Below are 16276 nucleotides of genomic sequence, written 5' to 3' on the forward strand. Positions count from 1 at the left end.
TTTCAATAACACCGACAAGAGAAACAGTCAATAAAAAATGTTTCACAATTACATTAAGTGACACAATCGAAAGAATCACCTCTGCATCTGAGTTGCTATGCAGCTAAAACTGTAAACCTTAGACCCATAGAGATTATGTTACAGAATAGAAAGAGGGAATAAATAAAGTAACAGGTACAATGTGATGATAGGCTCAACAACACAACCTGCTACTCCTCACAACACTTCCCCTTGGCCATGTGTGTGTGCCTGCGGTTCTGTGTTGGCGGTCTGATTTGCAATGCTGAGTGCACTGAGTGGGAGGATGAGGAGGAGAGATGAGACCATGAGGCAGTGGCAAAGTGAAGGAGAGATGGGTTTAGGAAAGAGATCGAGTCAGAAAAAAACAGTGGATGGAGAGAGAGAAATGGAATACATGTCAGAGTACTAGAGAGTCACACCGATCTACTGTATTTAGACACGTGTGCAGGCTCACGCACGCACACAGACACACACACAGACACACACACAAAACACACAATGTAGCCATTTGCCCACGCAGGTCCAGAGGTGAACATCATTCCTCCCACTATAATTACCTCCCTCTCTTCTGCCTCTCTATCCCCCCGTCTCTGACAAACACATTGACACCTACACACAAAACATTTTGTTTTTTCTCCCCAAATCATTTTGAAGATGATAGCTTCAAATGCGCGCCAGCATCTGCTGAAAATCAGCATTCAAGGTTATCAGGGGCAGGTTATCAGTGTCTCTGATGAAAAGGCAATTTTCGACCATGTTGAACAACTGGATTCTATTTCAAGAACTTGCATTATAAACACCGCAAAAATCCTTCATTAAACAAGCTCAAGCCTGGTAAACGTGGGTTTGTAGCTTGCATTTCATTTGCTATCATAAACATTGAAGAATGTTTTGACTTTGTGCATGAACGTGAATATATTACTCTGTTTTTTTAAAGGTGGTGTCATGTACTGTGATCTAAATAATATCCAACAAGTGAATAACGGGGCTTTTTCTTTGATTTACCAAATTAAGTTTTGGGAACGTGAGGTAGCCAGGAAATGCAGCATCTAGATGGCAGAAACCAAACCCTGTAGCACTTCAATTAATGACTCCAGTTGTGAAGTTTCTGTGTGCATTGTGGTGGTCTGTGGAGAACTCCAATCACACTGTGGTGAAACTGCTGCCACGGAGAGTGGTGGGATTTTGAATATTTGCTCATTGAAGTCCCATTAGGATTTAAATGCTCTGTCCGGGTTTTCGCTGCTGAAAGATTACCTTATCTCATTTTGAAATAGACTAGCTGAGAGGTGATTGATTTTTAGCTGTAGAGATTGAGGGTTTCACAGGAATATGATTTACCATTTAGTCCTTACAGCCAGTTTATTGAGCGTACATCACTTCAGGGGCTCAACATCATTCAGATGATGAACTAACAAGCAGTTTTACGACCCGCTGTTCACTGAGGACTGCAAAAGAAATGAAACAGATCAACAAATTCTTGAATCAGATGTTAAATTGTCCTTCAACAGTTTAATATCAGCAACAGATTGGTATATGCTGATGATATAATGCTTTTTCTAGCTATCGTTCTCTGCTTTAGTTGACCTATGGTGCTATGTCACATTATAAGGTTATAGGTTATAAACAACTATTGGACTATTATTATTATTACTATAAGACTACTATTATACCTCTCCATTCAGCTGCAGACGTAATGCCTAAACATACTACACCCCCTCATGCAATAATGGTTGTCAAAAATATATTCTGTGATTTCTATTTATACTAATTAACAGCTCAATCAGTGGTCATATGGGCTTTGCAAACCATCCATTTTGGTCACAAATTGTGCAACATCAATTACCTGACATTAGCCTTTCCAGTCTTACATATATAGATTTATACTTTTTTTTACCCACTTAAAAAATTGAATAACACCACTATTTGGTCAGATATTATGAAAAAGAGATAAAAAGTCTAAACATTCTAAACAGCTACACCCTTTTATGCCCACCCTGCTGTACCATGCAAGATCCTAACGGATGAATCTTGCACGTTATGGTATAGGAAAGGTATTTGGACATTTCGTGACTTATCCAATAACTTGATGTTATTATCATATCAACAGCTGAGGTCAAAATTCCAAATGGGTCCTGTGCATAAGTATATTTGCAGGTTAGAGATTACAATAGTGTTCAATAAGGAAGTAAATTACTGCCTTTAGTATACACTTCCAAAGGATACGTATACTGTACTGGATAAAGATGTAAAGAAATTTGTTTACCGGTAATCTATGTACAAAATGTTACTAAAGTTGTCCAGTTGTATTCCAGAGGAGCAAAGGTTAAATGAGAGCAAGACCTAGGTGCTGAATTGAAGAACGAGAGTCGAAATGAATTTGTCAAAAGTCAGACATTTTCATTTAATATTTGTCAAAGAGTGCAACAATTTAATCTGATTCATCAAATATACATGTGTGGGCAAATATTTCCAGAAATATGTTTTGTACACCACAGTGTCAATGTAAATTGGATCTTTTGGCTCTGTGTCCTGGATAAAAAATACAGACTGGGTCTCTTGTTCATATATTTTGGTCATCATCTCAATGAGTTTTGGAAAACTGTTCAGAATACCACTGAAGAGTGATTGGCTTTGAGTTGGTTTGATTTTTCTGCTTTTGGTCCTACCGATTCGCCCACAACTCTTAAGCACATTATGGGACTGGCTTTAGATGTACGTTGTCATTCCAACTTCGAGGTAAACAACGTTTGTGATTGTGGGCTCTAAATCCAATAAACCACTCCAGTGGCACTATGTGTCATCACTCCTCTTCTCACGGTACAAATATTTGGGCAAATACGTCCAGAAGTGGTCTGAACAGCTTTATGGTGTTATAGTAACCTAGGGTTGGGCAATATAGTTGAAAACAGTATCATGATATAGTTGTTTTATATTGTTTGATATTGGTCATTATTGAGAACCAAGAGAAAAATATCTTGAATTTAAACATTTTGATTTTGACTTTAAAGTGAAAGAAAATGTCAACATCCAGTTATGTAAACAACAGTCTAAAATCACAATGAACACTTAATAATATGGTAATATAAGGCAATCTACCGGTCCGGCCTTGTTGACTGATGCCAACTCTGTGCCACCCTTTCTTACCATGCTCACCATATAAAATATTAATCAGCAGCCCTCCATCAACATTAGCCCCTTTAGCACCATTGCCCAGCGATTTTTGAAGTTCCAATAACCCTCTTTTTGCACGGGGACTGGACAGTTGGGTATTTTTTCTGTTCCTCTGACCGTAGTTCCTATAAAACCCTCAGAGCGGAGTCTTTTCCCTTAGCATAGGAACCCCCAGTGACAACTCATTAGTGACGCCCACTGTATTCGGCTGGAGCCTTCGTCTCCCGCGTTTCAGGAATGTTAAGTAATGAAGCCTACTCTTTAAACGCAGTCATTCTAGCTACTTTTTGACCACGTAAACAGATTTGTTAGTGATGCAGTTAGCCATTGTTAGCCGAATGCTGACGCTGGATACTGTCTTTCTCGTTTAATGCAAAAAAGGTCTCAGAGTCAAATTTACTTACTAAAAAGATAATTGATGCTTACTTTTCATAAAAACGATTTGCAGAACCTCACAAATGACAGATGACAGCTGCTGGTTGTTCAATCACTCGTCAGACTGCTCAGACAGTTCAGCCAGAAACATGTTCATAGATTCCTCTCTTGGCATCTCTGCATGGGTTGCAGATCCAAGCCAGAGTGGATTTTTAGACCCTCCTTTTTACTTCTAAGAAAAAAATAATCATCTTGCGCCACCCTACCTATCAGAACTATTAACCACCTGACTTATTGCAGTTGTGAAGTTCTGTGAAGTGTATTGAGACCATGTTGCCAAGGTGATTTCACCCACTAAAAGCTAAACGCAACAGCCTATTCTTGCTCTTGTGTATGAAGAATGAGGTGGACTGAATTCTTTCTGAGACAATGGATGTGTCATTTGATTTACTGCTTTGTGTATTTGATTTATTATTTTTCTTATTATCTGTATATCTCCTGTTTATGTGAGGAGGGTTTGGAGGTGGGGAAGGGTTCATAATATTTTATTGGAATATGATCTTCTGTACCCTCAAAAACAATATTTAGAAAAAAACAAGACGGTATACATTACAGAGACGGTTGTTAAGCTGAAAATAGAAATAATATTTCCAATAAAGAAATGTAAATGAGTTTCTGTTAGCACACCTAGTGAAATTCCTCATTTGCAATTAGAAATTAGTCCCTAATAAAAGCATGAATGTTTCTAGAGTTACGGTCTCTGTTGTCCTTTGACTGTATGCTGCAGAACAAATAGAGCTGTTTTTAACAGCACAGATAGACAAAATAACCGAGGAGATTTAGTGAGCCCCTTCAGTGTGTGGCTGAGACTTTATATATTAGTCACATTTCCCCCCAAATAGATTAAAACAAAACAAAACATTGCAGCACGGATGCAAAGTGGCATAAAAACCAAATCATTATGAAAGTGCACAAATACTTGCTTCTTTGCTTAATGAACTTCTGGGCTGTTGAAGAACTTTCATAATTTCTCACACTTGCAGCCAAGACTTTTAAAAGAATTTCAACTCACTGCGGGAAACAGTCTTCATGAATGAAACTTCTCCTTACTTCTCCAGTGACTGTCTCTGCTCTGTGTTCCATTGTAGATCTTTACAGACACAGAGCGTCAGTAGTGGGAGCTCTGAGGCTGCCGCACCTGAAACCAGCAAACTCTGTAGGTTAGTATGACTTCTTTTTGAAATCAGAGAAACGTGCATGAGGTGTTTTATGTTTTCCTAATATTCTTTAATATTTTGACCCTTTTTAATAGTTCCGACAGAGGTTTGGTCTCCTTTGAAAAGTTAGCTTCCAGATGAAACCTCTGTGAAAACCTCCAGGCTACCTAATAGTTCAGACAAAGTCCCATTTTGGGTTAAAAGAAACAGAGTGTTGATTCCACTTTAATCTACATTTGACTCACTTAAAAAATAAAATATAAATGCTGAAATGGAACAGATGCATGATTGATGTGAAGTGATGTTCATCTATTCAATTTATATTTTCTTCTTTTATCTTATATCTTCTTATTTAAAAAATACTAAATGAGTAGCAGAAGAGACAAAATGTTGCTTTTAAATGTATAACTCTAGTAGTACTATTGAAAGAGTATTCAATTACCACTGGTATTTTAGTAATAATTGATTGTAATTACAATTGTAGCAGAAGTTATATTAAAAACGTTGAGTTAAGTTTACGATAATTTGACATATTCATAACAAGTTAATTCATCAGTAAAAACAATCAAGATAGACATCCTCCTTTTTTCAATAAAGGCATTTAATTAAATTGGGTTTGAAGGCAGATCATTTTTTGTAAAAAAAAGATTTCTTTAAATTACGATCTGAATGGTGCCACCCATACATACTGCACCTGTGTTTACCCGACCTTTCTGGTGCCTCTTTACTACCAATCATCGCACAATATTGTGTTGTTCTATTGAGGTCATATTTCAAGCCTTCTTAGATCAACATCAATGTTCCCAGCTATAATATCCATAGTCTATTGTAACATTCTGTTAGAGCGGACAGACCTGACCCGCATCAGAAGTTCCACTGTATGTGCACGATAGTCTATTCTTGAAATATGATCTTTTAAAGATGCTGGTACAATAATTCAACATTTGCCATCTGGCAATGCTACCAGACCAGGAAGAAGGAAGTGCCACTTAGAGTAATCAGGGCAGTGGAATGTAAATTCAACCACAAAACAGTTTGTTTGAGTAGCGTATCAGCCTCTGCTTCCAGAGTAAACTGTACGAGCCACTTTTGTCATTGCTGGTTGCTGCATTGTGTAGCGTATGTGTGGTTATTAGGATCCAGCGATCCTCTGAATTACCCCCGCGCTTGGTTGCTTATGGGATCTCCCGCATGAGTGTAGGTAACCTAGTGGAGATTTCAATCCTGATTGGCTGTGCCTCATTAAGAAGCAGAGTCACAGTGTAGCATGTAGCATCTTTCACACAGCTGCTGCCTCCTCAGTCATCGCTGGTGTCTCCGTGGCGCCCTTGCTCATCTGGTCCATGCATGGCCGGCCAGTTCAGGGCAGATGTACATGCTCCTTCCAGTTCTTAATGGACTTCACTCAAGTCCAGGGGAGGCTTCCATCCATCCATCCATACATCCATCCATCCATACATCCCTTTTCAGACTAAAAAAAATAAACTCACAATACGGAATAATTATTCTATACTGTGTTAGGTAACTGATACATTCAGTGAGAATGTTTTTTTTATGTAAGGACATTATTTGAAATGAGCGCATATTCTGCGGATAGCTTGCAGGCGCAGGCTAAATCCTGCCCTCGTCACCTTTGCCCTCTGGATGTTCAGTAGCATGAAGCTGGAGCAGCAGCTTCCTGATTCTAATAATGCTGGATGGGAATCCATCAACAACAGTGAGCCCAGCTGACTGACAGACAGGGACAGCTAATGCTCCTGACAGCACCGATGGGGGGTAATGCTGGAAGCCAGTTCAAATAATCCCCAGAGTCCAGTTCTGGGTCCAAGGTGTAGCTCAGCACAGAAAAAGACTTTTTTTTAACATGGCGGGCTGACTTATTTTAATAATCCTCTCTTTTCTGGCATTCATCAGCTTTGGAAACTTTGGAAAATTTTGATCACAAATTTGATCATAGTATCGGAAGAATTTCCATATTTCATATTTCAATAAAACTTATCTTAGATATTAAAGAGAAAAATTGATGGCAAATTAAGGTGAAGTAGATGAAGATTCAGTGTTTAGTAAGTCTAGTGCTATTAAACAAGAAAAACTGGTTTAGATGGCAATTAATTTAGCTTTGAAATATAGATTTACATTTGTTGTGGTAGATTAATGAAATAATTATTACATATACCAGGTAATAATATGATGTAAATATTCTGAGACTGGTTTAAATATAAAAATCTGAACACACAGAATCTTCTTTATCATGGTTCTATTCTCAACTCTAATTTAGAACTGATAAAACTAGACTTTATATCGGAATTAAAAGCAAAGGATGCATAACTATTGGTAGCCCAGATTTCTTATATTGGATCAACAAACAGCATTCATAAGAAAAAACACTTGGATTATTTATTCTACCATTTCATTCTTGACTAGAGTGTTTGAATCAAAGGTTTTTAAAATCTGTTTTCTAATCCAATACTTTTAAGTGAAATCTTGTTAAGTATAAATTGTACCACTTTGCCACAATTTTTTTTAACTACAAGTGGTCTGTCTTTATGGTTGAGGTGTGAATTTAAACGGGAATAGGAGGACTTTACAGAGGTTGGTAGAACAGAGTTCCCTTTAATGTCTCTTGATGGATGGGTGGATATTCTGGAGGGTCGCTGTTGGATGAATAAAATCACCATTGTTTAGATTTCAAGCAGAGATCAACTGGTCCCCTGACACTGGTAACCAGCAGTCAAATCTGTCAAATATATGAATGCCGTTCCCTCAGTCTCACACAGTGGCAGCGTAAATGCACCAGATTTGACAGGTAAATGATTTTAGACGAGTTTTATTTGTTTTTATGCTTTAACACTTAATCGATAAATGAACCTGCCGACCGTAAAAGGACCCAAATATTCCAGTGCAATAATTTGTGTCTGCAGCTGCTCAAAAATCCATCCGCTGAATTATGACCCTGACGGCTTGGAATAACAGTGACATATTCATGTTTTGCCAATATCAGAAGGATCTGTTTTCAGTCGGCGAATTCAGGGGATGGATACGGGATTCTGTCGTCATTCTGTCTCCTCGTGTTAAATTGCTTACCTGCCCTTTTTAAAAAAAAATCTTGTATTACTTTGAGTGTGACTCAAATTCTGTGACTTAGTGGCAAGTGTGACATACTTTCTTTGCAGTCTAAGTAGTGCATAGCTCTCATTTTTTAGTTCTGTATTTTTGCTCTGTCAGTTCCATATAAAAGTTGTCAGGTTAACACGGAATTTCCTACAGCTTCCGACATGAGATGCTTCCCGAGAGCTGCTTTCAGCAGGCGAAGGTGCTGTGAAAAGATCTCACGCTGATCCCTGTTTCTCTTTTTTTACATTGCCATAGGCGCCACATTGTTGGCTGCTGTACAGTATAGAAAGGTTTGATGTGATATGCACTTCTTGAAAACATGTAAGTCGAGATGCAGCTGAACAAGAAAGGTCAAAATAAAGAGGCACAGTAAATAGTCACATCCACGTCAAAACCCTGAAGATAAATGAAAGGTTTCAATAAAACCAGCTGCTGTCGTGAAACAGAAGCTGATCCACAGTTTGAGTTTAATTGCAGAACAGCTGCTTTTGTGTTAAAGTAAGCTGTACGCATCCGGGAAATCTCCAGTTCCAAGTAAAGCTCCTAAAAGGGCTTCTCTTTTAGTTAAACAGATGCATATAGGGATGCAGATATACTAGGTGTCCTTGAAATGTCGCTTATTTAAGGTACTTAGATGTTTGCAGTCCCTGTCTCGATGCTACTGCTAAACAGATACAGTAGAAAGTGTAAGAATCAGGAGGTATTTGAGTGTTTAAACATACAGTACGCTTTCTTGTTAACTCATTATTGCACAAGGATGTATTTATATATAAATATATATATATATAAATCTAGTAGAAACAGACCGGTCCACAAACTCAGCTGGTTTTTCAGTCGTGTCGGGATTTGGTTAAAGTATTCAACGCTGTGTTGTCACAGTAATGAGGCAACAGTAATGAGGGAACATATAGCATATTGCTGCCTGCATATCCTATAACAGCTGTCTTTGTTTCTCTCTAGACAGGAAAGCAGCCAAAAGACGGCAGAAATTCAGCAAGGAAAAGAAATGGGTAAAAACACACATGTGCACTCCAAATGAACCGAATGAACTTTTCCCTTTTGGCTTGACTCTCCTCATTAAAGCAAACAACCGTTTTTCTTGATTCCTGCACACTTCTTATATTTTACTAACGTGTTTGTTTACATTTCATGTGACACACTGTACTGAGGCGTGCATGACAGGTATGCCCTGGGGGGCCAGAACAGTTCTGCTTCTCTAAACAGACTTTTTTTTGGACATATTTATTCTCAAATCACTGTTTCCTTCCACATGTTCCCTGTGCTGGGGGGGTTGGTGTACGGCAGCTTGAGCTGTCTTCCCTGTCAGCTTCACTTGAGATTTTATTCTCTTTGGGAACAACTGTACATCAGAGGTTGATATCGAAATCTCCCAGAAATCATGCATTTCTCATACATTAGAAACATTATGAGCCTATTAATGAGGAACTTTTTAAAAACAGTTTGTAATTGCAGCATTTAAACCCTTTTGTTGACTGTTTTTGTCCATTTTATTTGGAATAATGACGACTTTGCTATTAATTAAGAACACACAATTGCACGTTTCAGCTCAACCAAAAGTGAAACACTCACTGCTTGACTGCTTGTGAATTTCTGTCTGTTATACTGCAAGTGAAATTGTCTTACACTCCCAACAATTATTTAATCCCACAACCATCTTTCTGACTTGTGTCCAGTCTCTTTGCTATGCAGACACACATGCACAGATTCCACCAGGGTGTGTGTCTGTGCACCAGCCGGAGTTTGAGAATGAAAGAAGGGGGAAGGTTCTCTTGCAAAGCTGTCCTCTGCATCCCTAACATCCCCCCACCCCCAATTACCCTCCCTCTCTGCTCTTCCCTCCCCACCCGCTGTTTGATTTCACTCCTACCTTGCACACAGTTCATTTAATCCCTGCATCCAAATTACGTGGAGAATTTGATGGTTTGTGTGCTGTTTGTGAGGGTTCGGGGGGTTCTTTAAGTTCTAACGCTCCCCCTGCCTCTATCTCTCCTCATATGTTACTACTACTGTATATGCCGTATGATGCATATGTGTCAGTTGCGTGTGTATCCTGTCACTCAGACTAAGCTTAGCATAATTGGATTAGGCTTCAACTCTTCAGAGAGAGGGAAGAGAGTGAGAAATGAGGTCAAGCTAATAAACATTCCTTTCCTATGTCAGCCTGCTTTCAGCCACAACAATCACGGATGAAGTTTAACATGCCGCCTGTTTTTTTGCCTTTGAAATAATTTCCATACTACAGCTTTCACTGCAATCTATTATGCAGCTGTCATGAAATATGAGTCGACAGTATTTCTTTGCATCAGGATTTTAACACTGTTGACTGTTTAAAAAAGGAAGAAAAGAAAGCAAAACCTGGAAAAACTATAGATGTCTTTTGTGACAAGAATTTTAAAGAATTAAAGGAGGGGCTGCCTTTTACATTTTTTACATTTAATTTCTTTGTATTCACAATGTAAATGCATTTCTTTATGTTTCCTGCAGTAACAGTAGTGCTGTCTTTGTCCGCACCAAACACAACACTTCTTTACAATTGACTGCTGTGTTTGGGTAGCAATTGAGCTATAACACTTCCAAAACTGTTGTTGCTATTGAACTTTTTTTTCTTTTAAATTTGATTAAGATTAATACACTTTGCTGCAGTGCTGGTGGCAGCCAGCCATGCTTCTGTATGGAAACAGGACTTATCTGTGGGCACCCTGCTGCTGCTGCTGCAAAACTGGTATTATATAACTGCTTACTTGTTTATTGCTGCAATGGTCTGCAAACCGGCTGTAGCAATATGTGTAAACTAGCAGTGCATAGCTCAAAAGTACATTTAAATGGTTCACTGGGGTTTTTAGTGCATAGTATTAATACAACAACTTATTAGAAAAACGAATCATTTGAATCCTCAAAGTCCTACTGTTAGCACTTTAGCTTAGCTTTCTGTAAAAATAATTAACCTATAAACATCTCTACTGTGTCACTAAAACACTACTGACTATAAGTAAATTTTTAAAATCCATATTAAATTGAGTTGAAGCCAGGAACTTGTATTTACACTAACCAGATACTGTCAAATTATTATGTACATCGGTACCAGCATGTGTGCCTGAGCAGAATTTATATTTTCTTGCCGCCTGTCTGCCTTACAGTTGACATGAAGTGAAATGCTGTAAACATTTGTGAAGCAAAATGAAATCCATTCTCTAAATATAAGCCTAGCTCAGCAGCAAGCAGAAGACTCCGGTGTCTGCTTATCAATCTCCCATTATTTGATTCAGTCGTTCTGCATCTCCACAATAATTGACTGGGCTCAGCACAGAACCAGGATATCAATGTGCCCGTCGAAGCATTAAATTTCAGCTAGTTTGCGCGGGATTCTTGTCTTGTCCCTCATTTCTGGAGGATTTCTCCCAGTGTGTCGCAGCCCTACCCAGTCCTGCATTACAGCATGTGTGTGTTCATGTGTTCCCTTCCATTCCCAGCTCACACAAGCTGACATTATGCACCCACTTTGGTTCGCTTGTATTCACTATTATTATTGTTGTTGTTTATATTAAACATCCATTCTCACCCCCTGTGATCTTCAGGATGCCAGAACATCAGCATTTTCTTTGGTACTCTCAGGATCCCAACATCAGCGCAGCTCCCAATCACATGCAGCAGATCCGTTTACTGTAACTGCGTCTGAATCACCTGATACTCTTGTCTGATAGATTTTTTTCTGTGTCGTATCTGCTAGAGAGATTGATTGAATGTGTGAAGAATAAAGATGTAAAGAAGGTAAGTCTCCTTAATCAACATATAATAACCTCCACATTCACTTGATTTTATTGTTAGTCGAATGAATTGAAGAGGGTATCTCAGAGGGTTTGATTTAACGCAGCATATTTTTGAAAAACTAGCTGCAGGAGCTGCACACGAAGGGAACAGACCTGACATCTCTGGATGAGTCTGGCTGCAGTTTACTGCACCATGCTGTGCACACGGGATGTAAAGAGATGGTGCGCTTCATTCTGGACAATGGTAACTGCCCTGAAACAACAGGAGAAATGACACTTAAACATCACATAAAGCGCTCAATGTCAACCCGATAAATAGAAAAATGAGTTTAAGCTAGTTTCAGAAATAGTGTCTGAAATAATTTTGCACTGTAAAACACTTATTTTAGTGTTTGTAACACAATCATTTTTTAAACCAACACCTTTTGCAAGTATGTGACTTCTATGACATTAATTTCTGCAGCACTTAGAGTCAGATTTGTCTGTTATAGATCATTCATTATGTTCTAGTGAAGAATTATCTGGGTTGTTGAAGGAAACACAAGACAAGGAAACAAGACAAAAGGCTTAGAACAACTAGTTTGGCCAGTTTGAGTCTCCGCTAGACCTTAATTGTTTAATATGCCATCGATTCATGAGGACCTGCTTGGAGGGTGTAGAAAATTGCTAATGGTAGCTAGTTTACTACTTTCTAATTTTGTTCTTGACATAACAAATAATAACTGGATCAAGCAGGTTGTGTTACTAGCAGATGTTAGTTATATTATCCAATTGCCTCTGGACAATTGTGCAGGTAGAGTTGGCTTCAGTGCTTTGGATGCAAATGACAGTTCTTTGCATAAATCCTGTCTTTAGCCTTTATCTATTAAATACCATGTCTGTTTTGATGCCTGTCGCGGAGCCACCTCTACAACTTTTACTTACAACTCCAACAGTAACCTCTTCCTTTCCTCTTTTGCAGCTCCTAGTGACCTGCTTGATGTCACAGATCATCTGAAGTGAGTTCTGTCATGGGTGTCTTTGTTCAGAAAACTCAATTTGCAATTCAAATATTTGAGTGCAGCTCATTAAGGTATTTGGTTTTCTCTGTGGATGATGCAGGTGACAATGTTTGAAAACCATAATTTTTTTTTAGAAACATTACCTAGTCTAGTAGCCTGCTTTGATGAAGTTCCACTGAGGTCAGTCAGTGGATGTAGCAGGCATTCTAACAAGTACACCAAAGAGAATAAACAACGTGCAAAAACAGGGGGATGCAGCATCATCAAAGGGGCTTGGCTCCCAGAAGGTATCAGTTGCTCTTATCTTCCTCTCTGTGTCTCTCTCTGAATGTACTGGGACCACCAGCGGGGAGACGGTTCTTCACCAGGCTGCAGCTCTGTGTCACAGGACCATCTGTCATTACCTGGTCGAAGCAGGAGCATCACTCATGAAAACAGACATGCAGGTAGCTTTTAACCACACGCGTGCTCTGGGCCATTAAAACATTTATGTGTACCGGTACATATGATGACAAGAGAGAGAAGAGGCTTATTTATTTCATTTTCTTTTTGCAAGCACCGAGACTGGTGAAATAGGAAATTGTCAGATGGTAGCAGTGTTGTCTGTTGTGTTGTGTTTTCTCATCAAAACGACGCCTCGTCTGCTTCTCCTCACTCTACTGCCATGCTATATCAATTGCTCAGCGCTGACTGTGACAGGCGCAGGTACAGGTCCGAAACTGCTGCCCGTCACAGACGGCGTGGGGTGGCGGAAATGGCATCACACCAGGGCTGTATGAGAATTCCTCTGCTGTCTCCAGGGTGATGTGCGCTGCTCTCACACCATTACATTATAACAGAAAGGTCAGGAGCTGCATCTGTGCTTTCTGAACTTTTCTTTCAGGACATTTTAAGATATGGATCTTTGAGTGGTTTTGATTGGGGCTGTAAACACATACGTCCAACTCTATACAAACCCTGAAACAGCATGGTATGTTCCAGGTGTGTCGGAACATACCGGAACAACAAAACCGGAAGCTCAGTTGGTGAAACTTGGTTGTGTATTAGGGTTTAGATCCACTGTCAAGGTTGTGCAGAATGTAGAGGGACCGTTGAACATTGACCAGCAAGGTGATCAAAAAAAGAGAATATGAAGGGATTTCTAAACTATGCAGCATTAAAACAGCACAACTGAAGTGCTTATTTGGGTTTGAGTCTCCTACATATGGGCTGAAGGTGACGGAGACCGTTATAAAATAACATTTTAAAGTAATGGGAAACTTGTTTCAAAGGAAGCTTTTACAGCTGAACAAATGACAAGGATTTGGTTGGATAGAGGTTTTTAGTCTTTTTTCTGTGTGTGTGTGTGAGTGTGTGTGTTGCTTGGTTTCATTTTGTCCCTCATCGGTGTGGATGCTGAGGAAAGCCACTGCCAACGACAGACACAAACAGAGTCAAACAGTGTCACATCTGGTCTGGGATTCTCGATTAAATAGGTTTTTGTCTCAAATTTCCCCCTTTCCCCCCATTTTAGTCAGTTTTTCATGGATGTTGCTACCGTGGAGTAAATCTCCTAATTGGCTTGACTCAGCAGCGACCTAGATACAGAGAAGAAAACGGCGAGCGGGTGCACGAGAGATAGCGCAGGCAGGACCGCAGTGAATGAAAGAGTAACTGAATGATGAAGCCCAGGCTGATTTGCATTTACTCTGCCTTTCACCCTTTCTCAAAATATGCTTCGTTGTCGTGATTATAGTGGATCAAACATGCCTTTCAAAATGAACACGGAGCTGTGACGTGATAGAAGAAGCACAGTGTTGTTGTCCTGTTTATGTTGGGGGTAAAACTTAAAGCTTTATTTTCAAATTGTAAGTAAATCAAATTGAGGCTGTGTTTCTTTAGATTAGTATTAGCAGCCACAATGTGTGTGACTGTTAAATCTAATCTCCAGACATGCTTGTTGTAGACATGGAGCTGCAGTTGAAGGGATCATTCAGTTATCAAATGTCTTTATCAGGGGGACACACCTAAGGACAAGGCTGAAAAGGCTCACGACGCGGAGCTGGCAGCCTATCTGGGGAACAGACAGCATTACCAGATGATCCAGAGAGAAGACCAGGAGACCACGGTCTGAAAATGCTGAAGAAAAGAGAGAAAGGATGAAGATTCCACCTCCTTCCTCATCGTTATCAGACTTATTTTCCTTCCCTTTGCTGAAGTGGCAGAACTACTGCGACACAGACTTGGACTGCGAGTGATAATGTGCCAAATTTTATCAGGGTTTGTACGTAAGAATGAAATAATTACACTGACAGAGGTTAAGTTCTAGTCAGGTTAAGTAATTCCTTTTTGAGTAGTTAGCGAGGACACAAAGATGTGATAGAAACAGCTTTAACGGTCCAACTTACTAAAGATTTCAGAGGTTTTTAAAGACTTCTTTTACTGGTAATCGTACATATGTCACAAATCAAACTAGACCAAAAGTAAAGCTCAGGAAAACCTATTTTAAACCGCTACAAATGAAAGTGCATTAAAGACATTTTAAGGATCATTTTTAAGAGAAGAGCAGGGGTTGGTTGGGTGAGCATTTGATAGTATGTAGATATTTATGTGAATGTCCAACAAAACTGAAGGTTTCCCTTCAGTAAACTAAGGACACCACAAAAACCAGAGGGTCATAATGGTTCAGACCCATGGATTTGGGACCAGTGAGTATTAATAAGCTCATGGATTGGACCACTGGTTTTGACATGACCCGGCATGGGTTTAAGCATCCTGAACTAATGAGGAGGTTTAAATGTAATCGACGTGTAACGAGAAGGAAGCAGGAAACGCTGCCCAGCACAGCGACGCCAGGGTCAGACTGTCCAAGTTGAAGCTGCAGTCGTCCTTGATTTTGTCTTCTGAACCACTTTTCGACTCTTTGTCGATATTGAAAATGCTTTTGATGAACCTTTTGTGTGTCTGAAGCGAACACACTTGCAGACAATCCTTCTTCCTCTAACACAAGGATTCTGCGTAGCAGGATCACCTGACATGTACAAATACACAATGCTGAAACATTCATAGAAACAGTCCAGGGAGTCACAGCCCACGTTACAGTATATCCATCCTTTTCCAGAACAGGGCGCGTTTCCACTTTGCATGCTAAAGTACCCTTTTTTTGTGGTTTATTGAGCGCGCTTTATATGGATAGAAATCTCTTGTAATTGTTGGTTTCCGGACCATTTGTCCACAAAGTGGCTTTTGACAACGTGATGAATGTGCCTCAGTCTTTGTGAGCGAGTCTGTCTGTGGTTTTCTCATGAAACCGACGGACCTCCTTCTGAATATGACATATTTGTACTGTATTGTAATATTTCTACTGTTTTCATTTGCACTCAGTGCCCTGTGGAATTAGGACAGGCCGTTTCTTCGTGTTTTGCAGAGCGTAACAGGTTTTTCAGGAACAAGGTCTGAGTCCCTTTGGCTGCACGACTTCACGGAGGCTCTAATATTGTTCCATGAGTTCCAGCAGGGATTTTTATGAGGGTCATTGAGTTAAACTGCAGTAATTCATTCATACTGGAGAAAAAGATCAAATTTTCCATCAGTGCACGAAGTCAAA

General features: G+C 39.5%; 1 protein-coding gene across 12 annotated transcripts in view; it reads left to right on the top strand.

Moving 5' to 3' along the window:
* The window catches only part of dgkza (diacylglycerol kinase, zeta a), a 66115-nt gene extending 50432 nt beyond the window's left edge, over positions 1 to 15683 (top strand). For 8 of the 12 annotated variants that reach the window (XM_057026412.1, XM_057026413.1, XM_057026404.1 and 5 more), the window contains 7 exons: positions 4719 to 4790; positions 8862 to 8911; positions 11650 to 11690; positions 11813 to 11933; positions 12651 to 12687; positions 13022 to 13136; positions 14687 to 15683. In XM_057026412.1, the coding sequence (XP_056882392.1) occupies positions 4719 to 4790; positions 8862 to 8911; positions 11650 to 11690; positions 11813 to 11933; positions 12651 to 12687; positions 13022 to 13136; positions 14687 to 14803 (553 nt within the window). In that variant the 3' untranslated portion in view covers positions 14804 to 15683. Of the gene's footprint in view, positions 1 to 4718; positions 4791 to 4882; positions 5224 to 8861; positions 8912 to 11649; positions 11691 to 11812; positions 11934 to 12650; positions 12688 to 13021; positions 13137 to 14686 lie in introns of those variants that run through there. The other 4 variants (XM_057026415.1, XM_057026405.1, XR_008949585.1 and 1 more) reach the window with 3 other exon arrangements.
* Positions 15684 to 16276: the final 593 nt, after the last annotated feature.

This window comes from Takifugu flavidus, chromosome 3 (assembly GCF_003711565.1).
Source record: "Takifugu flavidus isolate HTHZ2018 chromosome 3, ASM371156v2, whole genome shotgun sequence".
Classification (NCBI taxonomy): Eukaryota; Metazoa; Chordata; class Actinopteri; order Tetraodontiformes; family Tetraodontidae; genus Takifugu; species Takifugu flavidus.